This window comes from Epinephelus moara, chromosome 12 (genome assembly GCF_006386435.1).
Source record: "Epinephelus moara isolate mb chromosome 12, YSFRI_EMoa_1.0, whole genome shotgun sequence".
Classification (NCBI taxonomy): domain Eukaryota; kingdom Metazoa; phylum Chordata; class Actinopteri; order Perciformes; family Serranidae; genus Epinephelus; species Epinephelus moara.
In genome coordinates this window covers 29,951,923-29,968,661 of record NC_065517.1, presented here as the reverse complement: position 1 = coordinate 29,968,661, position 16,739 = coordinate 29,951,923, and the positions used below count along the sequence as shown (strand labels likewise).

Here is a 16,739-nt window from a genome sequence, read left to right as displayed (position 1 = left end):
CTATGTAGTGAATAGTGATTTCGGACACAGTCATAGCGGGTCAATGCTACAGTGTCCTGCCAGGGACAAACAATGTAAACTACCACGTTTGCTGTGAAATAGACAGCGCAACACTACCTCCTACTGGTTTAAACAGATAGCTGCCTAACATTAACGTGGCTAAATAGGACTACAGAGCATCATCGCTCACTTTACAGCCTTGTTGTCGTGGTGACACTGAAGTCATATGGACATTATTGTGGTTTGTTTATAGCCTAATGTTAGCTTTTTACTTGTGGAGACTGCATTTACACCAAAAATTACAAAAACGGTATTCATCTGGGAATTATTAGTTATCTTGCTAAACAAAATGAGTAAGTGTTATAAACTTTTGTTTGCCGCAGAGCTTATTTTCTGTAAATCCAGTGGAAAAAATCCTATTGGCTTTTGTAAAGAGAACCAGGTTTGCCTTTTCGAGGGTATATATATTAAATGGCACTATATCTTGTTAAATGTGATGCGTTTTTTGAACACAGGAGTATTTCTGTTGTGGCAATCTGAGTCACTTGCAAGGGCCCGTTCTCTGCCTAACACATTGTCGGAGGGCGTGCCCACCCACCCCACAGGCCCCAGTGCAACCTCACTGTGTATTTTTACGTCCCTGTGTGTGTGTCAGTATACTGAAGTCTGGTCTGCCACTGCCTTCTGTGTCCAGTCTTGTATCTAAAGGACTCTGTGCTGCTCTTTTCTCTGAGGCTGTTTGGAGGAGCTGCATTTCCATCTTCCAAATTAACCTGCCCTGTGCTTCACCATGCTGCCCACACTGTCACATGCTCCGAGGAATTCCATCCACTGACCTCCCCTTAACCCCCCGCTACACCAACCTGACAGTGTCTGCTTGCAACAACGTTCAACTTGTTTTATTGGACTCATTTCCCTGGAACATTCCCCGGATTTGTTTTGGATGTCATAATATTAGATTATCTCTTCAAACCCTTTTTATTTTACTGTAACTGGCGTTTTTCCATATGGCTCATGTTCCATCCCCAGCCATCCAAGGAGGGATGGATCTTTCTTTGAATCTCCTCCTCCAAGGTTTCGTCCTTTTTTCCCCTCTTATGTTGCTCTACAGTAAACACACAATAGATGCCAATTTATTTCTCATTTTATTAGATTGTCTGAGCAGCCTTGACTTTCTTGCTGTCTAGTTCCCAGCTGGTTCATGTAAACTGACATGCCTGCTGGCTGTTTCTATTGAGTTTAGTCTGCCTGGTTTGCTGCTTGTCAATAGTTGTTTACAGATCACTGTGAAGAGGTAGGCAGCCTGACTGACCTAACAAAAGCTATTAAATCAGCCAGTCTGCCTTTCAGAGTCTGCTTTTGAGTTTGGGGCCTATTTACTTCTCTTAAAGTGTTATCATTTCTTAATATGATAACTATTTCTCACGATCATGCAGAATGTACCTTTCAGGCATTTTGAAATTTGGTGTTATTGAAGCTATGAAGCCATAAACAGTCCTTCAATGCCACGAGTCTCTCAAAAATCTCTGAATGTCACCACCTAGTGTCCCTTTTTTAGTATTGTTATACAGCAGGAGATGAATAGATGATACGTGGATGAGTTTAAAAACAGTAATGTACATTCATTTCATAAAAAAATCTTCTACAGAAAAAGAAATAAAATTCCTTAAACTGAAGTAAAGCCCTGAAATGACTAAACTGACAGATGACTGATAAAAAAAATCTTGATAGGAACCAACATTTTTACACACAATTTTATTTAATTTCATATGTTTTGTCCCATTGAATTGACGTTATAAACTCACATTTGATTATAACCTTGATGTTTAAAATAACTGAAAAGCTTAATTTAAATTAATTTCTATTTTTAGAAGGAATTTGCAGCGCAAATCGACCCGACCCAAATATCACTCGGCACTTGTTTCCAGTCGGCTTGTTTATGTGAACGTACCAGTCTCGCCCAACTGCAAATATAGCGAAAAGATAACCAGGTAATTGTACGACAACTAATTGTAGCATAAATGAAAGGCGTGAATTTTTATTATGTACGTTTATATTTTGTATAACATAAACAATTTGACGTAAATATTAAAATGACGGACAATGTATCCGGTTAGCTAGCTAGCTAACGTTAGCCACTTCATTTCCTGAGTCAAGCTAATTTTAGCTATCTGACTAATTATTGCAGCATTTATCGGTTCAGTGTTTACTGACATCGACTTTTATGATATCTGACTTTAACAGCAGCACAGCAGGCTTTGTGTAAGTCTGTCTTAGCAGTGGTTACGTTAGCTAATCGGTAGCCATATGCTTTAAAAACCCCACACCCTCATCATTTGTTTCTGCTGTATCTTGGCTGTCTGCTGTCCTCTTCCAGGTCGGGACATGGAGTTTGCAGAGTTGATAAAGACACCCAGGGTGGATGGGGTTGTCCTACATCGGCCTTTCATGCCCACAGTGGAGGGGACACTGTGTTTGACGGGTCATCACCTGATTCTCTCCTCCAGACAGGACAACACAGAGGAGCTCTGGCTGCTGCACTCAAACATTGACTGTATAGAGAAAAGGTGACGAGCTTCTTATTAACTTGTGTGGGGATTTTACACCTTTAAAACATCAGTGAAATTGCAGTTTCATTAGCTGAGCTTTTTGTCTCACCCCTCATGAAACTTACTATGCAAACAGGCAGATCAGCAGGATGTGTGTTTGGTGAAATCATTTTGCATGACCAAGAGGAAACAGTGAAAGTAGAGTTGTGTTTGACTGCGGTTAAAGCTGTCTTTGCGGTCCATCTCTGCAATTGCATGCAGCAGATCTGAGCCTGTCTCTGCTAATTTTTCTGTAGTACACTTAGGCTTGAGCTGTACAGTGGGAAGAGGATCTGAAACTGTGACAGGAAGTGTGAGTTTGACTATGGGCTGACACTGCAGTGTTTCCGGCAGACTGAGGTTGACAAGGCTGGGGGAGGGGTTGTAACAGCATTGAGGAATGAACTAATGATTGCACAGTAATGCAGTGTCCTGACACCCTTATGTGATGTATAAGTATAGACATTATTAATTCATTTTGGTAATTTGTTGTCAGTATTAACCACAACTATTTAGCAGCAGCAGGTATGTGCCTTCATCAAATGCAGGCAGGAGTATTTCTTACAGCTAGCATGTGCATCTTATGGTATAGGAGTATATGCCAGGAGGATTCCCAACAAGAGAAGAACATGCAACTTCCACACAGGGGTCATTCTGTCATATTTCTTTTAATTTTCTAAGCTTATCTTTTGAATAAAATCTTCAACTTCCTTTTCAGGTTTGTGGGGTCTCTGGGGAGCATCATAGTCAAATGCAAAGACCTGAGGGTGATCCAGCTCGACATCCCTGGCATGGAAGAGTGTCTCAACATTGCCAGCTCTATTGAGGTATAAAGAAAACTGGTCACTTTTACGATCTGAAAGGCTATCCTGTTTTTAATGTTAAATGAAATTCTACATGTGATTAACATATATATTTTCCTCTCTAGGCTCTGTCCACTCTTGATTCACCCTCCCTGATGTACCCTTTCTTCTACCGGCCCATGTTTGAAGTCATAGAAGACGGCTGGAATTCATTTCTTCCAGAGGATGCATTTAAAGATTTGGAGTCCATGGTGTGGATTTGATCAAAACAAAAACTTTCACTTTAACATTCCCTCATAACATGCTAAACACCCCTCTTTTAACCTGTCTCCATCTCTTTTATCAGACAGATGAGTGGAGACTGAGTGATGTCAACAAGGACTTCAGTGTGTGTCCATCATACCCCCCTCTAGTGGCAGTGCCCAAAGATGTTGATGATGACACACTGAGGAAAGTAGCCACCTTCCGACACAGTGGTCGTTTTCCAGTGCTTAGCTACTACCACAAGAAGAATGGCATGGTGAGAGCCTGTGAATTGGAGCTTATATGAGTTCTGCTGCAAACAGTCTTTGTGGATTTACTGTTTTGTTTGTATTGAATGTTTACTCTTAGAAAATTGCCTCATATTACTTCCACTTTCAGGTGATGATGCGAGCAGGGCAGCCACTGACAGGCACCAACGGGCGGCGGTGTAAGGAAGACGAGAAGCTGATCAATGCCACCCTGCGGCCAGGCAAACGCGGCTACATCATTGACACACGCACCATCAATGTTGCCCAGCAGGCCAAAGCTCGAGGGGGAGGATTTGAGTCTGAGGCTAACTACCCCCAATGGAGGAGGATCCACAAGGCAATCGAAAGGTGAGTGATCAGTAAGGGCTTCAGTGGAGCAATAAAGGTAATAACTAATCTTCTAATCTTTGTGCTAAGTTCTTTTGTGTCTTTTCCTTAAAGGAATACTTCACCGCCAAATGACCAGTTATATATCAGTTACTCATCCCCTGTTACAGTGAAAACTTTTCATAAACATTGTTAAGAGTCTTTGGATAGGTTCTGATATTGATACTATGTGTCAGAAACATTTGTGTTACTGACATTTACACTCAGTATGTACGAACTATTCAGACATTTGTTTCTGTGACACATCTGTCATTCCCAGGTCTAACATCCTCCAGGAGAGCCTGATAAAGCTGGTAGAGGCGTGTAACGACCAGTCGCACAGTATGGACCGCTGGTTAAGCAAGCTAGAGGCTTCAAGCTGGCAGACTCACGTCAAGGAGATCCTCACCACTGCCTGCCTGGCTGCGCAGTGTATCGACAGGTCAGGGAACAGCATTTGCTTGTTATGCTGATCATAGACCAGTAAAATACTAAGCTGTACATACTGAGTTTAGAAAATCACAGGTTTCACAATGTGCGTTTGTCTCAGGGAGGGGGCGTCGGTGCTCGTTCATGGTACAGAGGGGACAGACTCCACCCTGCAGGTGACCTCCTTGGCTCAGATCATCCTTGATCCGGCCTGCAGGACCATCAGAGGCTTCCAGGGTCTGGTGGAGCGAGAGTGGCTCCAGGTGAGCTTATCTGACCTTTGAAGCGCAGCCAAAATCTTTTTCACCTTTTTGATACATGGAATAATAAAGAATATCTCATTTTAAAAGCTTGCAGTTACACACAAGCTTAAAAAATGTTCCCATGCTAGTAAAGTAAGCAGGACTGCTAAGTCTTTGTATTCCTTCTCATGACCCCTTTAACCTCTTTGACCATCTGTCCCAGGCGGGTCACCCGTTCCAGCAGCGCTGCGCCCAGTCAGCCTACTCCAACAACAAGCCTCGACAGGAGGCACCTGTCTTCCTTCTCTTCTTGGACTGCGTGTGGCAGATCCTTCGCCAGTTTCCGTGCTCCTTTGAATTCAGCGAGAGCTTCCTGGTGCTGGTTTTTGAACACGCCTATGCTTCTCAGTTTGGCACCTTCCTGGGCAACAGCACAGCCGAGAGGTGAGTGTGAAGTCTGTTGAGGTTGGGCTGTAATACCCAAAGTGCACCTGCATAATCTAATGCAAACAAATACAATACAATACAGTGTTTATAAAGGTTCAGTTCTAGTGTATAAGTCATGGGTGTGGTGATGTCCCATTCATGACATTGATGTAAAGGGTTACATCATCCAAAAATTGCCTTTTCTTCGCTTTAGTGGCCACTAAAGAGCTTAATTGTCTCTGCTATGGGTTAGGTGAGCCTAACTGAGAGTTTTATTAAGGGAAATGAACAAGATGTTCCCTATTCATGCAGGAATGTGTCATTGTTCAGGTTATGTGCCCAGTTATCAGACTGTAGGCAGCCAGTGTTCTTATTGACTAACCTAAAACCCTCTCTCTGTTTTCACAGGGTCAAACTGTCTCTACCTGAGAAGACTGTGTCCCTGTGGTCGTGGGTGAACCGGCCCCAAGAACTGGAGCGTCTGACCAACCCGCTCTACGAGGCCAACAGTCTTGTGATCTGGCCCTCTGTGGCCCCTCAGAGTCTGCTGCTGTGGGAAGGTAAGAAACCAACACAAAGGACATGCAGTGGCTGATATTATGTACAGTGGGTGACCTAAAGGGTTGTTTCTATTGAAAAGACGGTAATGTCAGCTGGTTACATTTGCACTACCCTTCAATAAACACTGTATCCCTCAGCACTCAATATAATTTTTTAAAGCAGCCATATTGGTTTTGTGTTGCACTGGATAAGGAAAGAAAACACTGTTAAAAATACACTGAAAACAAGACTAAACCAAAGCAAAAAATAAGAATAATGACCAGAATTATTCCACAGTTAGAGGAGCAGACCTTAAAGTCAATATGGGTGCAAATGTTTCAGACAAAAACTAGCAGCAACAAGCGCAATTAACTTACTTTTCCACATTGAAATATCTAAAAACAACTATAACAGGGTTTTATGTTTTGTGGAGTTGAGTACTTAGTTTATCTCAAATGTTTCCAACAATGTTTAAACCCAGAGTAATCCATAATTTTAATCTAGTACTTGGTCCATTTTATTTGGCAGCCGTCGCCTGTCAGTGGGGTCACATCCTCTTTGCACATGCATCAGGGTGATGTTGTCTGCAAGAAACTGTCAGTTATGGACTTTTTTAAGCACATTTTTATGATGCCGTTTTTAGATCTCAGTTGTTAACTATGTATTTTAACTGGAGGAAGGATTTTAAGTCATCAGACGTCTGGATCTTAAGTTATCAGAGGAAAAAGCTGAGCAAATATGCGTGTCAGTTTGGCTCCAGCCCTCGCCACGCCAAATAGCATCAGAAAAACACTGATTTTTAACATGAAACTGTTGCATTCAGTGTTTTTACTGGTTGAAATCGCTGGGTCTGTTTGTTGTGGAGAGGAGGAGACCTCCTTGGATATTTCGGCTCCTGGTAAAGGAATCTGAAACTGACTGCAGTGACGGCATTGCTCCATCTTTTGTCACTGTTTTGATAGCAGCAGAAAATTCGTATTGTATGTTTAAGCAGGTTTAAAAACAGGGTTGAGATAAACTAAGTGAAGCTTTTGTTTTATTAGCTGAAACCCATGCTCATTATAAAGCTGTTGCTAAGTGTCAAACTAAGACACATTGTTTAAATTTAAACTTCTGGTCACACAATTGAAGTTTTTGTCACCTTTATATGGAAAATCTTCAACCTATAGAGTTCTTGATGGTGTTCCAGGGGGTTCCCCTGAAAAATGAGGATGAGTTTATATTCATTATTAATTCACTCTAGAAGTGTATCAATTTAGGGGTCCTAAGGTTGAGAACCACTGCTGTAGAGGATTGAGTGAATCATTATAATGCATTGTAAATGTGAGCTAAAGCAGACAGGGAGTAGGCTCCACCAGCAATCCTGATATTCTTGTTTTACACAGAAAGCCTGTTTCTGTGCACATCAACCAGTAGGACCGCATGCTGTCTGCACAGCGTGACACTTGTCATGACATAGTGCGTTTGAATCATGCTGTTGGTTTAAGCTTTGAGTGATGACAGACCTTAAACCAAGTCTGACTAAGTGAACAGCTAAGAACAATGAGTAACACCTTGAACAGTTGTTAACAATGGGTGGAGAAGCCACAGAGACATGGCCATTAATTGTTCACAGTCTCATCTGTCGGTACATTTTTGCTCAGACCAACCAGAAGGGGGCACCATTGATTTCCTCATTTGCACAGTGGATAAACTGGGTGACCCCGTGAGCCACAAATCAGTACCACAACATGGATATTTTGGTCCCCATTTACTTTTGCCCCTATGTTCGGAGTTACATACATGAAAACAGGCGTGCATGTGTTTTATTTTAAAGGGGCATTTGTCGCAGCCACAGTTAACCATGTGAGACACAAAAATGACAGGCTATAATTTTCCTCCTGTTCAATTACATGACCGTTAGACACAACACGACATTGTCACTGCAGGAAACAGCTCTCACTGTTAAAAAAATCTGCAGTTTAAGGGGTGTTATAAAGTGTGAACATGACAGGCTAATAAAAAATAACGTGCATATAATTGATAAAATTTGGTATTCAGTGTGAAATAAAGAAACTATGACATATATTCTGATCTCTCTGAGCAGCAAGAGGTCAATCTCTGCATGTGGCTGCTGAGCTCATATGACTTTTTTCCTCTCAGTTGGCTTTCAGCACCTTCACATTTTTAACATTGCTCAAATTGCTTTGCAGGCATCTCGGCGATGTGTTTGGCCCGCGTGTTTGCCTTATTATAGGCCGCGCAGACGGTGTCCTCACTGACACCTGAGCCCGGTGACGCTGGACAGTGACAGTGACAGTGACAGTTCACTACTAGTTAGCAGTCATATGCACGCTAATCTTAACCCTGTAGCACACTTTCCCACTTGTGCTCGTCACAGATGCTGCGTAAAACCCTACTTGATCATTTTCTATAAATACAAGTAGCAGCTTTTTCATTTACCTCTGCCATCTTTGTTAACTTGACATAAAGTATGCAGCGTTTCGAAGCAACAAATGGTGGTAAATAAAATGAGCAAACGGTGATACAGCGATGGGTCCATAATGCTTAAGAAAACCTGCGTGGGTGAAGTGTATGCATGCTGCTCTTTTCTCTCTCAGCGCCCTTGAGTGTGAAACTTAACCTCCGTGTAACAGGGTGAGACTGAGATTGTATCAGTCTTTTTCTAAGCAGAGCCACTCTCTTACTTGTGAATCAAGTTTTGCACAGAATAAATTAGATGCCGACTCAAGTATCCACTGCTGGAAAAACATTTTGAAACATTTCGTCAGTTCTGGTGTATGAAATGACTTCGTTAAATGCAACAAACGTATAAAGTTTGACAGACTTTATGATGGTGATTCTTAAATAGTTTAAATAAGAAGATAGTTTCAATAGTTGTTGGTTCACTGACCTAAACTCCAAAAAAAGCCCCGGGGACCACTATGCTTGAAATTGCTGAATGTTGCATTCAGCTCAAAAGCCATTCATAAGAGGCATAGGGGGAGGGGTTCCAAACAGACACAGGGTCATGAGGTTCAGTCGAACCTATTTAAGGGGCCCCTCTTCCTGCCTTAAAGCCTCAGAGCCACTCCCTCATCTATATGAACTATGAGAACTACTGAGGCACGTGAAACGCAGCAGACATCCTGCTTACGCAACACCTACCATAGAGGCTGACGCACACTCCCGGGCCAACTTAAAAGACCCCATGGAAAGCCATGTATAGCCTCCATGTTGACAGTAATGGGGACTAATGGTTTGCATCGAGGCTTTGGAGAAGACCAAATACATTTTTTATGATTTCACACAATATCTAAAGGCACAGTTGTGCTTAGAAAAGTGTTGTTGATTTAGGATTGGAAAGACGTTTGATGAGTTGTTTTACAAAGAATGTGAGCAGGGCTTCATGTCCATGTTCTTAAAGGAATACTTCACCCACAAAATGACTTGTTTGTGAGACACGTAGTCAGGCCGTGCTTGGACGTGTGAATCATTTTTGCTAAAAAACGTTAGTATTAGAGTCTGGTTTTAATAGCGCATGGATGTTTCACTGTCACTGTGTTTGGGAGCACTGAGCACACAGCTGGTTGAGTGAGACTTTGATTACACTGCAGGAGTTGTGTGGAGAGTTTTCGTGGAGGCATGCGAGAAAAACAAAGATTTCAAAGTAACACAGCATGACTAATTGATATACAAACGGTCATTTTGTGGGTAAAGTAGCTGCAGTTTCCCTTTGCCTAGTATTTAGATATGCTTAAAGGGAAACTTTTGAAACCCATTTTCAAAATTCATACATGTTAGTCCTGTGGTCTGAGACGGTCCAAAAATACTAGTAAACATGAACAACTCTTTCCCAAATTAAAAACTTGAGTGCTAAAACTCAAATTTGTGATGTCATGGGGTATAAAGTCTGGAGCTGCTCCACAGACAATGAATTGGGAAAGATGTTCTAGATCAGTGGTTCCCATCTGGTGGGTCGCGGTCCAAAAGTGGGTCGCGGGTCCATTCTGAATGGACCGCAAGTGAAGTGCAAACATGTCAGGTTTGTAAAAAACACTTTATTTTTAGGTACAGTGAATTTCCGGCTCAGAGCTTTTATTTTGAAGTGCTGTTTCCTGCTGTAGAGTGAGTGACACCAGCAAACAAGCTCGAAGACATGGTCAAATTCAAGTATAAATATATGTGACTGTATGTAACTGAACTGAATGTATTAAACCTTGCGGGCCTTGAACCAATGACTAAGGAGAAATCTGGATCCTGTGGCTGGACCACTTGGGAACCAGTGTTCTAGATGACACTGAGAGCAGAGCACCCAGGGAAACGTACTGAGTATATGGGTAAATTTCCTGTTTCAGAACTAAGAACACTACACGGGTATAAAAAAAGAAAATAAACAGTCTGTGGGCCCACAAAATCAGAATTCCATTCATTGTCTATGGAGCAGCTGCAGACTTTAAACCCAATGACATCACAAGTTTCAGACTTACTTCTGTGGTTTCTGGCTTTGAAGGAGAGTAGCACATGTTTGCAAATATTGATTGAACGGCATAGAAATAATTTGGGTGGTGTTCTTCTTAAATCCTCTCAGTAATGTTATGTTATCCTGCTGTCCTTTGCTCCCATTAGTATTCTGCTCCTACTAGCCTGGAATCAAAAACTTAAAGCCACAGTGTGTAGGAATTTCTCCCATCTAACGCTGAAATCATATATTGTATTCAAACAGATGGCGCACTCTAGCGCCTCACTGTTTCAAACGCGTATTGCAACAACTGTGGCCGCTGTGTACCAAAAAGCTATGATAACACTGATGAAACCATGTCATCCGATACTACATGGAGTATTCATTCAGGCTCCTACACAGACACACGCGACGCGAGTTGACAAACCCCCACCTCACCATGCTGGCTGTGTTTGCAACGTAGGACTGTTGGGACGGATGTAAATTGAAACAAACCAATCACGTCTTGTCCTTTGACAACTGACAAGTGGCTCAACCTCACACACCTCATCCCTTTCCTTGCATTACTGCGCCGCTAACAGCTGTTAGTGGCCAGCGGCACTACTGCCACATAACAAAGTCCCACTCTTTGAGCATAATGCAGGATCAAGTATTATGCAGCATCACGGGAGACGGAATCCTCGTCGCCAAGAAAGTGCAAAAAGGAATCAAAAAGGCAGCGTGACCGGCGAATTAAAAAAACAAGGGTCAGCATTGGGGTTGCCTTTCCCAGGTGGAGAGAGCTGCTGAAGGAGAAAGGTAATACAATCACAGGCCAGCGCTAACAGCGGCTAACAGCGGCTAACAGCGGCTAACAGCGGCGCAGTGATGCGAGGAGAGGGATGAGGCTGTTAGCGACTGGCCGCTAACAGCGGCAAACAGCCAACAGCGGCGCTGGCCTGTGATTGCATTACCATTCTCCCTCAGCAGCTCTCTCTACCTGGGAAAGGCTACCCCGATGTAGGCCTTCGTTTTTTTAATTCGCCGGTCACGCTGCCTTTTCTATTCCCTTTTGCGCTTTCTTGGCGACAAGGATTCCATCTCCCATGATGCTGCATATGCATGATCCTGCATTATGCTCAAAGAGTGGGACTTTGTTTCAAATTTGCCAGGGTAGTAGCGAAGCGCCTCTTGCTCCTCTCCTTCGGCTCCTCAGTCACGCAGTGCTGGCCTGGCTCTCAACGAAAACGCCGAAGGCGGTGCTGTATGTCCCTTGCTGGCGGGTGTATTCTCAAGATGGCGAAACGTAATGGAACCCCACAGACGACTTACCCGCACAATGTACAAACAAATCCGAAATTCTCCTTTTACGAGAATAAGTCAGATTATTGGTGGAGGTAATAGTACACCAGTGATGACATATTTATGAATGCAGACATCAATTTTTGCCAACAAACAACTGAAAATGTTACACAATGTCCCTTTAAGAACTTCTGTAATTCCTACTTTAGAGTTTGGAAAATGTATTTCTAGGTGTACTAATTCCAACATGAATTTCAAGGAACTTATTTTTAATTTGCTGCTTTCAAGTGCAAGGAAACAATAGTCCACCCATGTGTTAATGAATAACATGAGAAAATATTTGAGATCTCCGTGATGAGTGACATAAATAACATTTTAGCCGCATGAATGCACATTAAACCTCTGTTGCGTGCAAATGTTTTACTGTCATTACCACACTCACTTTCATTATGACAGACTAGTCTCCATCATACTGTGACTTAAATTCCAGTCACACCTCTGTCCTCACACTTGTGTTTTTCCACTGTGTCAGTTAGAAGTTCCTCTATCAAAGTCCCATAATGATCATTCAAGAATCTTTACATGTGTTTATTACTGTCAGTACTATTGTGATGAAGTATGATGTTGGAAATGGTTAATTTATACCTGCTGGAATCGGCATGCCAGTGTGATTGTGCTTAAACCTCACAGTACAAATTGCAGAGCTGTAGATGTTTGTTAGAGCATGAAAGGAATAACAGAAACCACTTCCTTGTGTGAGGTTTTGTTGTTGTTCACAGATTACTCACAGTGCTCTCCCCTGTCTTCTGTTACAGGAGTGTTCCTTCGTTGGAACCGCTCCTCTAAGTGTTTGGACGAGGCCTACGAGGAAATGGTACACATAATTGAATACAACAAGGAGCTTCAGAACAAAGTGAACAGCCTGCGCAGGCAGCTGGCCCAGCTGGAGACTGAAGATCCTCTGCTGCAGACGCCGTAGAGTGAGAGACAGAGATGGAAGAGAGAGGTAGAAAATGTGAAAATATAATGAAACAGATCAGTGTCGGCCCAATTTTAGGCTTTAAAATCAAAACATTATAATTTGGGATTGTGTCTATAATTGATGTTACATGTTGGTTTCCTGCACAGATGAAAAAAAGAAATAGAACGGCCCTAAACTGAGATTATATTATAACTGACCTCTCTACAGTTATCTTTGTGCCCTGACACTTTACGTGCATACAGGAAAAAAAACATACATTTAAAGCTAATTTATCAGGTTGTTTTATTGAAACTAAGCAGGAGTGAGAGCGAAAAAAACATGCCGTTATTTCCTAAGAGTGCTGCTAAAAGCCAAACACTCATCATCTCATAGTTGTCTAATACGGAGCTGAAACAATCAGTCCCTCCAGGATTTGCTTTTGGGACTCCTGCGCCCTAAAATGCCTGATTTAATTGCAGTTTTTCTAATAAACTGCAATGCATGTTGCAGTGTTTTTTCTTTTTTTAAGGTAAAAAATGCAAAAATAGTTGTGATTTTTTTTGTATATTCATTATTAATCGAACTTTAACCAGTGAAAGTAAAGTTTGTAATTGATACTACGCTAACCATAAATATGTAATCTAACTCATTTTGATACCTTCTGCATGTGGAATAGGTCTGGATGCAACAGCCCCTGTCATGGTAATATCTCTTGTCTGTCGTCGACCCAGTTTCAGCCATTTTCTGAGTGTGTTTTGGGGTTAAAAAGGTGTGTTCCATCACAACATTGCAGTACGTCAGGGAACTGTCTTGCTCACTCTTAAGCAGTCATTTTTGTTGGTGAGTGTGAGATGTTCATGCATCTCCATAAACAGAAACAAGGCAGTGAGTTTGGTGACGTTGCGCCGGGGCTGCTGTGATTGGTGAAACTCACAGGAAACTGCAGTGATTGGTCGAATTTGCGGAAAAGTTGCAGTGTTCGGACAAAATTGCAAGGTTGCGCAGAATTCACAGGGATCGTGACATTGCAACATCCTGGAGGGGCTGATTTATCAATTAATCAATCGTCCAAAAAATAATTAGCAGCTATTTAGGTAATTGATTTAACATTTCAGTAATTATTTGAAGCATATATGCACTCATTCGCCGGCTCCAGTTCATAAAACGTGAGGATGTGCTGCTTTTCTTCGTCATAAATCACTGTAAATTTAATATTTTTGTGTTTTTGGACTGTTGGTCAGACAATATGCTCAATTTGAAAATGTCAGATTGGCATTTTTTTCTCATTTTTTTGACATTTCATTAATTAAGTAATTAATTAATCAGATAACTAATCACTAGATTTAATGATAAGGAAAATAATAGTTAATTGCATCCTTACTCTATTATGAGAAAAAAACTCTTCAGTTCCTAAACTATCAGCTGATTTTACAGTCACTAATTCTCGTCAAACCCTCACATCTCACACACACACACACACACACACACACACACACAAAGATACCTTAACAATCTGAATGACTCCATTTTCTCTCAGTGTGTTCTAATAGATCACTATATTCGTTTGGGGGCATTGATCTTTTTCAGGCCGGAATACTGGATGCTCATTTACCACAGGGTACACGCTTTCACCAAACATCCTGCTGAATGTAAATGCCACTGAAGCACTGCAGAGTAACTATGGCAACATATAGGGTGCTATAAGGCAGCATGTGACTCTGCTGCACGATGAGATGATGTAATAAGCGTAGGTAGGGTCAGCACCTGCTACACCGTACGAAGAGAGCGGAGGCTTGGTTAATGGGAATCTGATGGAAATATCTCGTATATAAATATCTGATCATTACTTGACATTCCAGGATGCAGCCAGCTGGAGGGATTGAGACAGACTTATTTAACATAACCTTATGAAATGTTTGCTCGCCTGGTTATTTTTGGGCAAAATTATTATTCTATTCCAATTTCATTATGCGTAATAGTCGAATATGTGTGAGCGTATGAGGATTTGTTGCAGCAGTGTGTTGGTCATATTATTATCAGGAGACTTTACAGAGTTGATGCAGGTTTGAAAATATATTAATGTGAGATGTTGCTTCAAAGACCAATTTATATTTTGGTATTAAAGTTATATGATAAATGTTGTGTTCACGGACATTATGAAACAAGATGCTTTCAAGTCGCTCAAGGTCCAAAACTAATGCACTTTGTGTGAAAGGCATATACAGTACCAGAAACAGATAATTATAATTCCTGTAATTAGCTTCACTTTTGTTGTCAGTGCTCACCAGCTGCCGCCATATTAGACAATATATGTCTCAACATTAAATGTGAAAACATGCCAACATATGCAACCAAACTCCAACTATTAGACTCGAGTGTGTGCAGATGACACCAACCATGTCAACGTCTTGTAGCCGCAGGACGCAAGGAGTCATCATACTGGAATTCATGACCATGAAAGCCACAAAAACACTGCTGGTGTTTCTTCTGAATCCTTAATTGCACTTACAGAAGCAGCTCAACCTGTTTACAGCAACATGACCTGAATTTTGTTGGCAAAGTGACATGAAAGCTCATCTTTCAGTGCTGTGGGTGATGGTAGCTTCCATTAGCATATCAGGAAAGCTTTATGCTGCACTTTAAATACAAAAACATGGCAGTTGTGGGATAAAATTAAACCCATTGTGGTCATCTTTGGCCAATTTTGTGTGTTGGCCAGTAAGAAATAGCATTTTCTCTGCGTGTGTCCACGTCGTCTTCATACATTAAATCTATTTGCTTCAAGAATGATGTAATAATCACACTAATTAAACTGATTCCTGCCACTACATTAAACTGCTTTATAAAGGGACAGTCGTTCATAGCTGCACTATATACATGTTTTCCTTTTGCCAAAAAAAAGACACCTTACCTACTGTTGCTTTGTGTGTGCACGCATCGAACAATGCGTTCAATCAGGTAATGGTGTAAATACACGTGTGCAAATTTTCTATGCTTGCATTATGCATTATATTATGATCGTTGCTTTGTCAAAGTCAAAAACTCTACTGTGTTTGTGCAATGCCTTACTGCAAAAGTCTGATTTCAAAATAAACGTTTAAGTAAATTTATCACTGCTGATCAGATGTCTGTAAAAATCTATTATTGTTGAAAAGATTACATGTTTTTTTTTTAAGTTTTCAAGACATTAAAAAATATAGCACAAAAGATTCTGCAATAGAGTTTTTGTTCTCGCTGCAAGATTTGTTTGATTTTTATCAGTCTTAACATTCCATCAACTATAAATACATTATCAGACTTTGCTGATGTATAGTTTTAATACTTAACCAACATTATTGTTTCTCCCCACTCTCATCAACCCACGCTACTTAGCCCACATCAAATGTCCGACAGACAAAGTTAGCGACTAGCTGCTACGTTTGCTGTTGTACATTTCTGTAAACCGTGAATATGTTAGACTCAACCATTTCATACATATCATATCAACATTTCTAAAGTGACAGAGTTCTGATTTTATGAAAATGAACTCAAATTGTCATCAGGAGGAGGAGTAGATGATGCCCAGCTGTCCAGACGTTGATATTTGGTTGAATTTAGGTTTTGATGTCAAGCGACCAGAATTCAATGTCAGAATGTCTAATGCCAACGTCAGTTTGATGTTGAATACTGACGACATATGACACTCATACTTTGTTGGTTTAAAGCTGTGTGCAGGATTCCTTGTTCGAACCCCAGGTGGGGGAGCCCCTCTGTGTGGAGTTTGCATGTTCTCCCCGTGTCAGCGTGGGTTTTCTCCAGGCACTCCGGCTTCCTCCCACAGTCCAAAGACATGCAGGTTAACTGGTGACTCTAAATTGTCCGTAGGTGTGAATGTGCGTGTGAATGGTTGTCTGTCTCTATGTGTCAGCCCTTTTTAAACAGGAATTGAGCAAATTTGCAGGAAAGCCCAATCAGTCTTCTTTCAGCATTGGCAGTATAAAAACAAAATCGGGGAGTGCGGCAAAATGCCGCCTACCTATTTTTGTTTATACAGAATGCGCGTTTTTCAGGGGAATGGGGGGCGTGAGCAAGTAAGAAAATGTGTAGCTCAGCATGTGACGTAAACAGTGACGTGGGAGGGAAGCTGTGGCTGGTCAGTCCTTCGGCAATT

At 41.4% G+C, this 16,739-nt stretch overlaps 1 protein-coding gene across 1 annotated transcript; it reads left to right on the top strand.

Annotated features, from left to right (window-relative positions):
• Positions 1-1,930: 1,930 nt before the first annotated feature.
• Positions 1,931-15,796, top strand: mtmr9 (myotubularin related protein 9). Its single transcript, XM_050058537.1, has 11 exons — positions 1,931-1,991; positions 2,378-2,567; positions 3,307-3,415; positions 3,517-3,642; positions 3,738-3,911; positions 4,034-4,251; positions 4,550-4,711; positions 4,820-4,961; positions 5,164-5,384; positions 5,775-5,926; positions 12,444-15,796. Exons 2-11 carry the CDS (start codon positions 2,386-2,388, stop codon positions 12,605-12,607), a joined length of 1,650 nt encoding a protein of 549 aa, XP_049914494.1. The 5' UTR covers positions 1,931-1,991; positions 2,378-2,385; the 3' UTR covers positions 12,608-15,796.
• Positions 15,797-16,739: the final 943 nt, after the last annotated feature.

Coding starts and splice junctions, on each gene's coding strand:
- mtmr9 (XM_050058537.1), top strand. CDS start 2,386: ATGGAGTTTGCAGAGTTGATAAAGACACCCAGGGTGGATGGGGTTGTC. Junction 3,643..3,737: donor TTAAAGATTTGGAGTCCATG/GTGTGGATTTGA, acceptor CTCTTTTATCAG/ACAGATGAGTGGAGACTGAG. Junction 4,962..5,163: donor TGGAGCGAGAGTGGCTCCAG/GTGAGCTTATCT, acceptor CATCTGTCCCAG/GCGGGTCACCCGTTCCAGCA.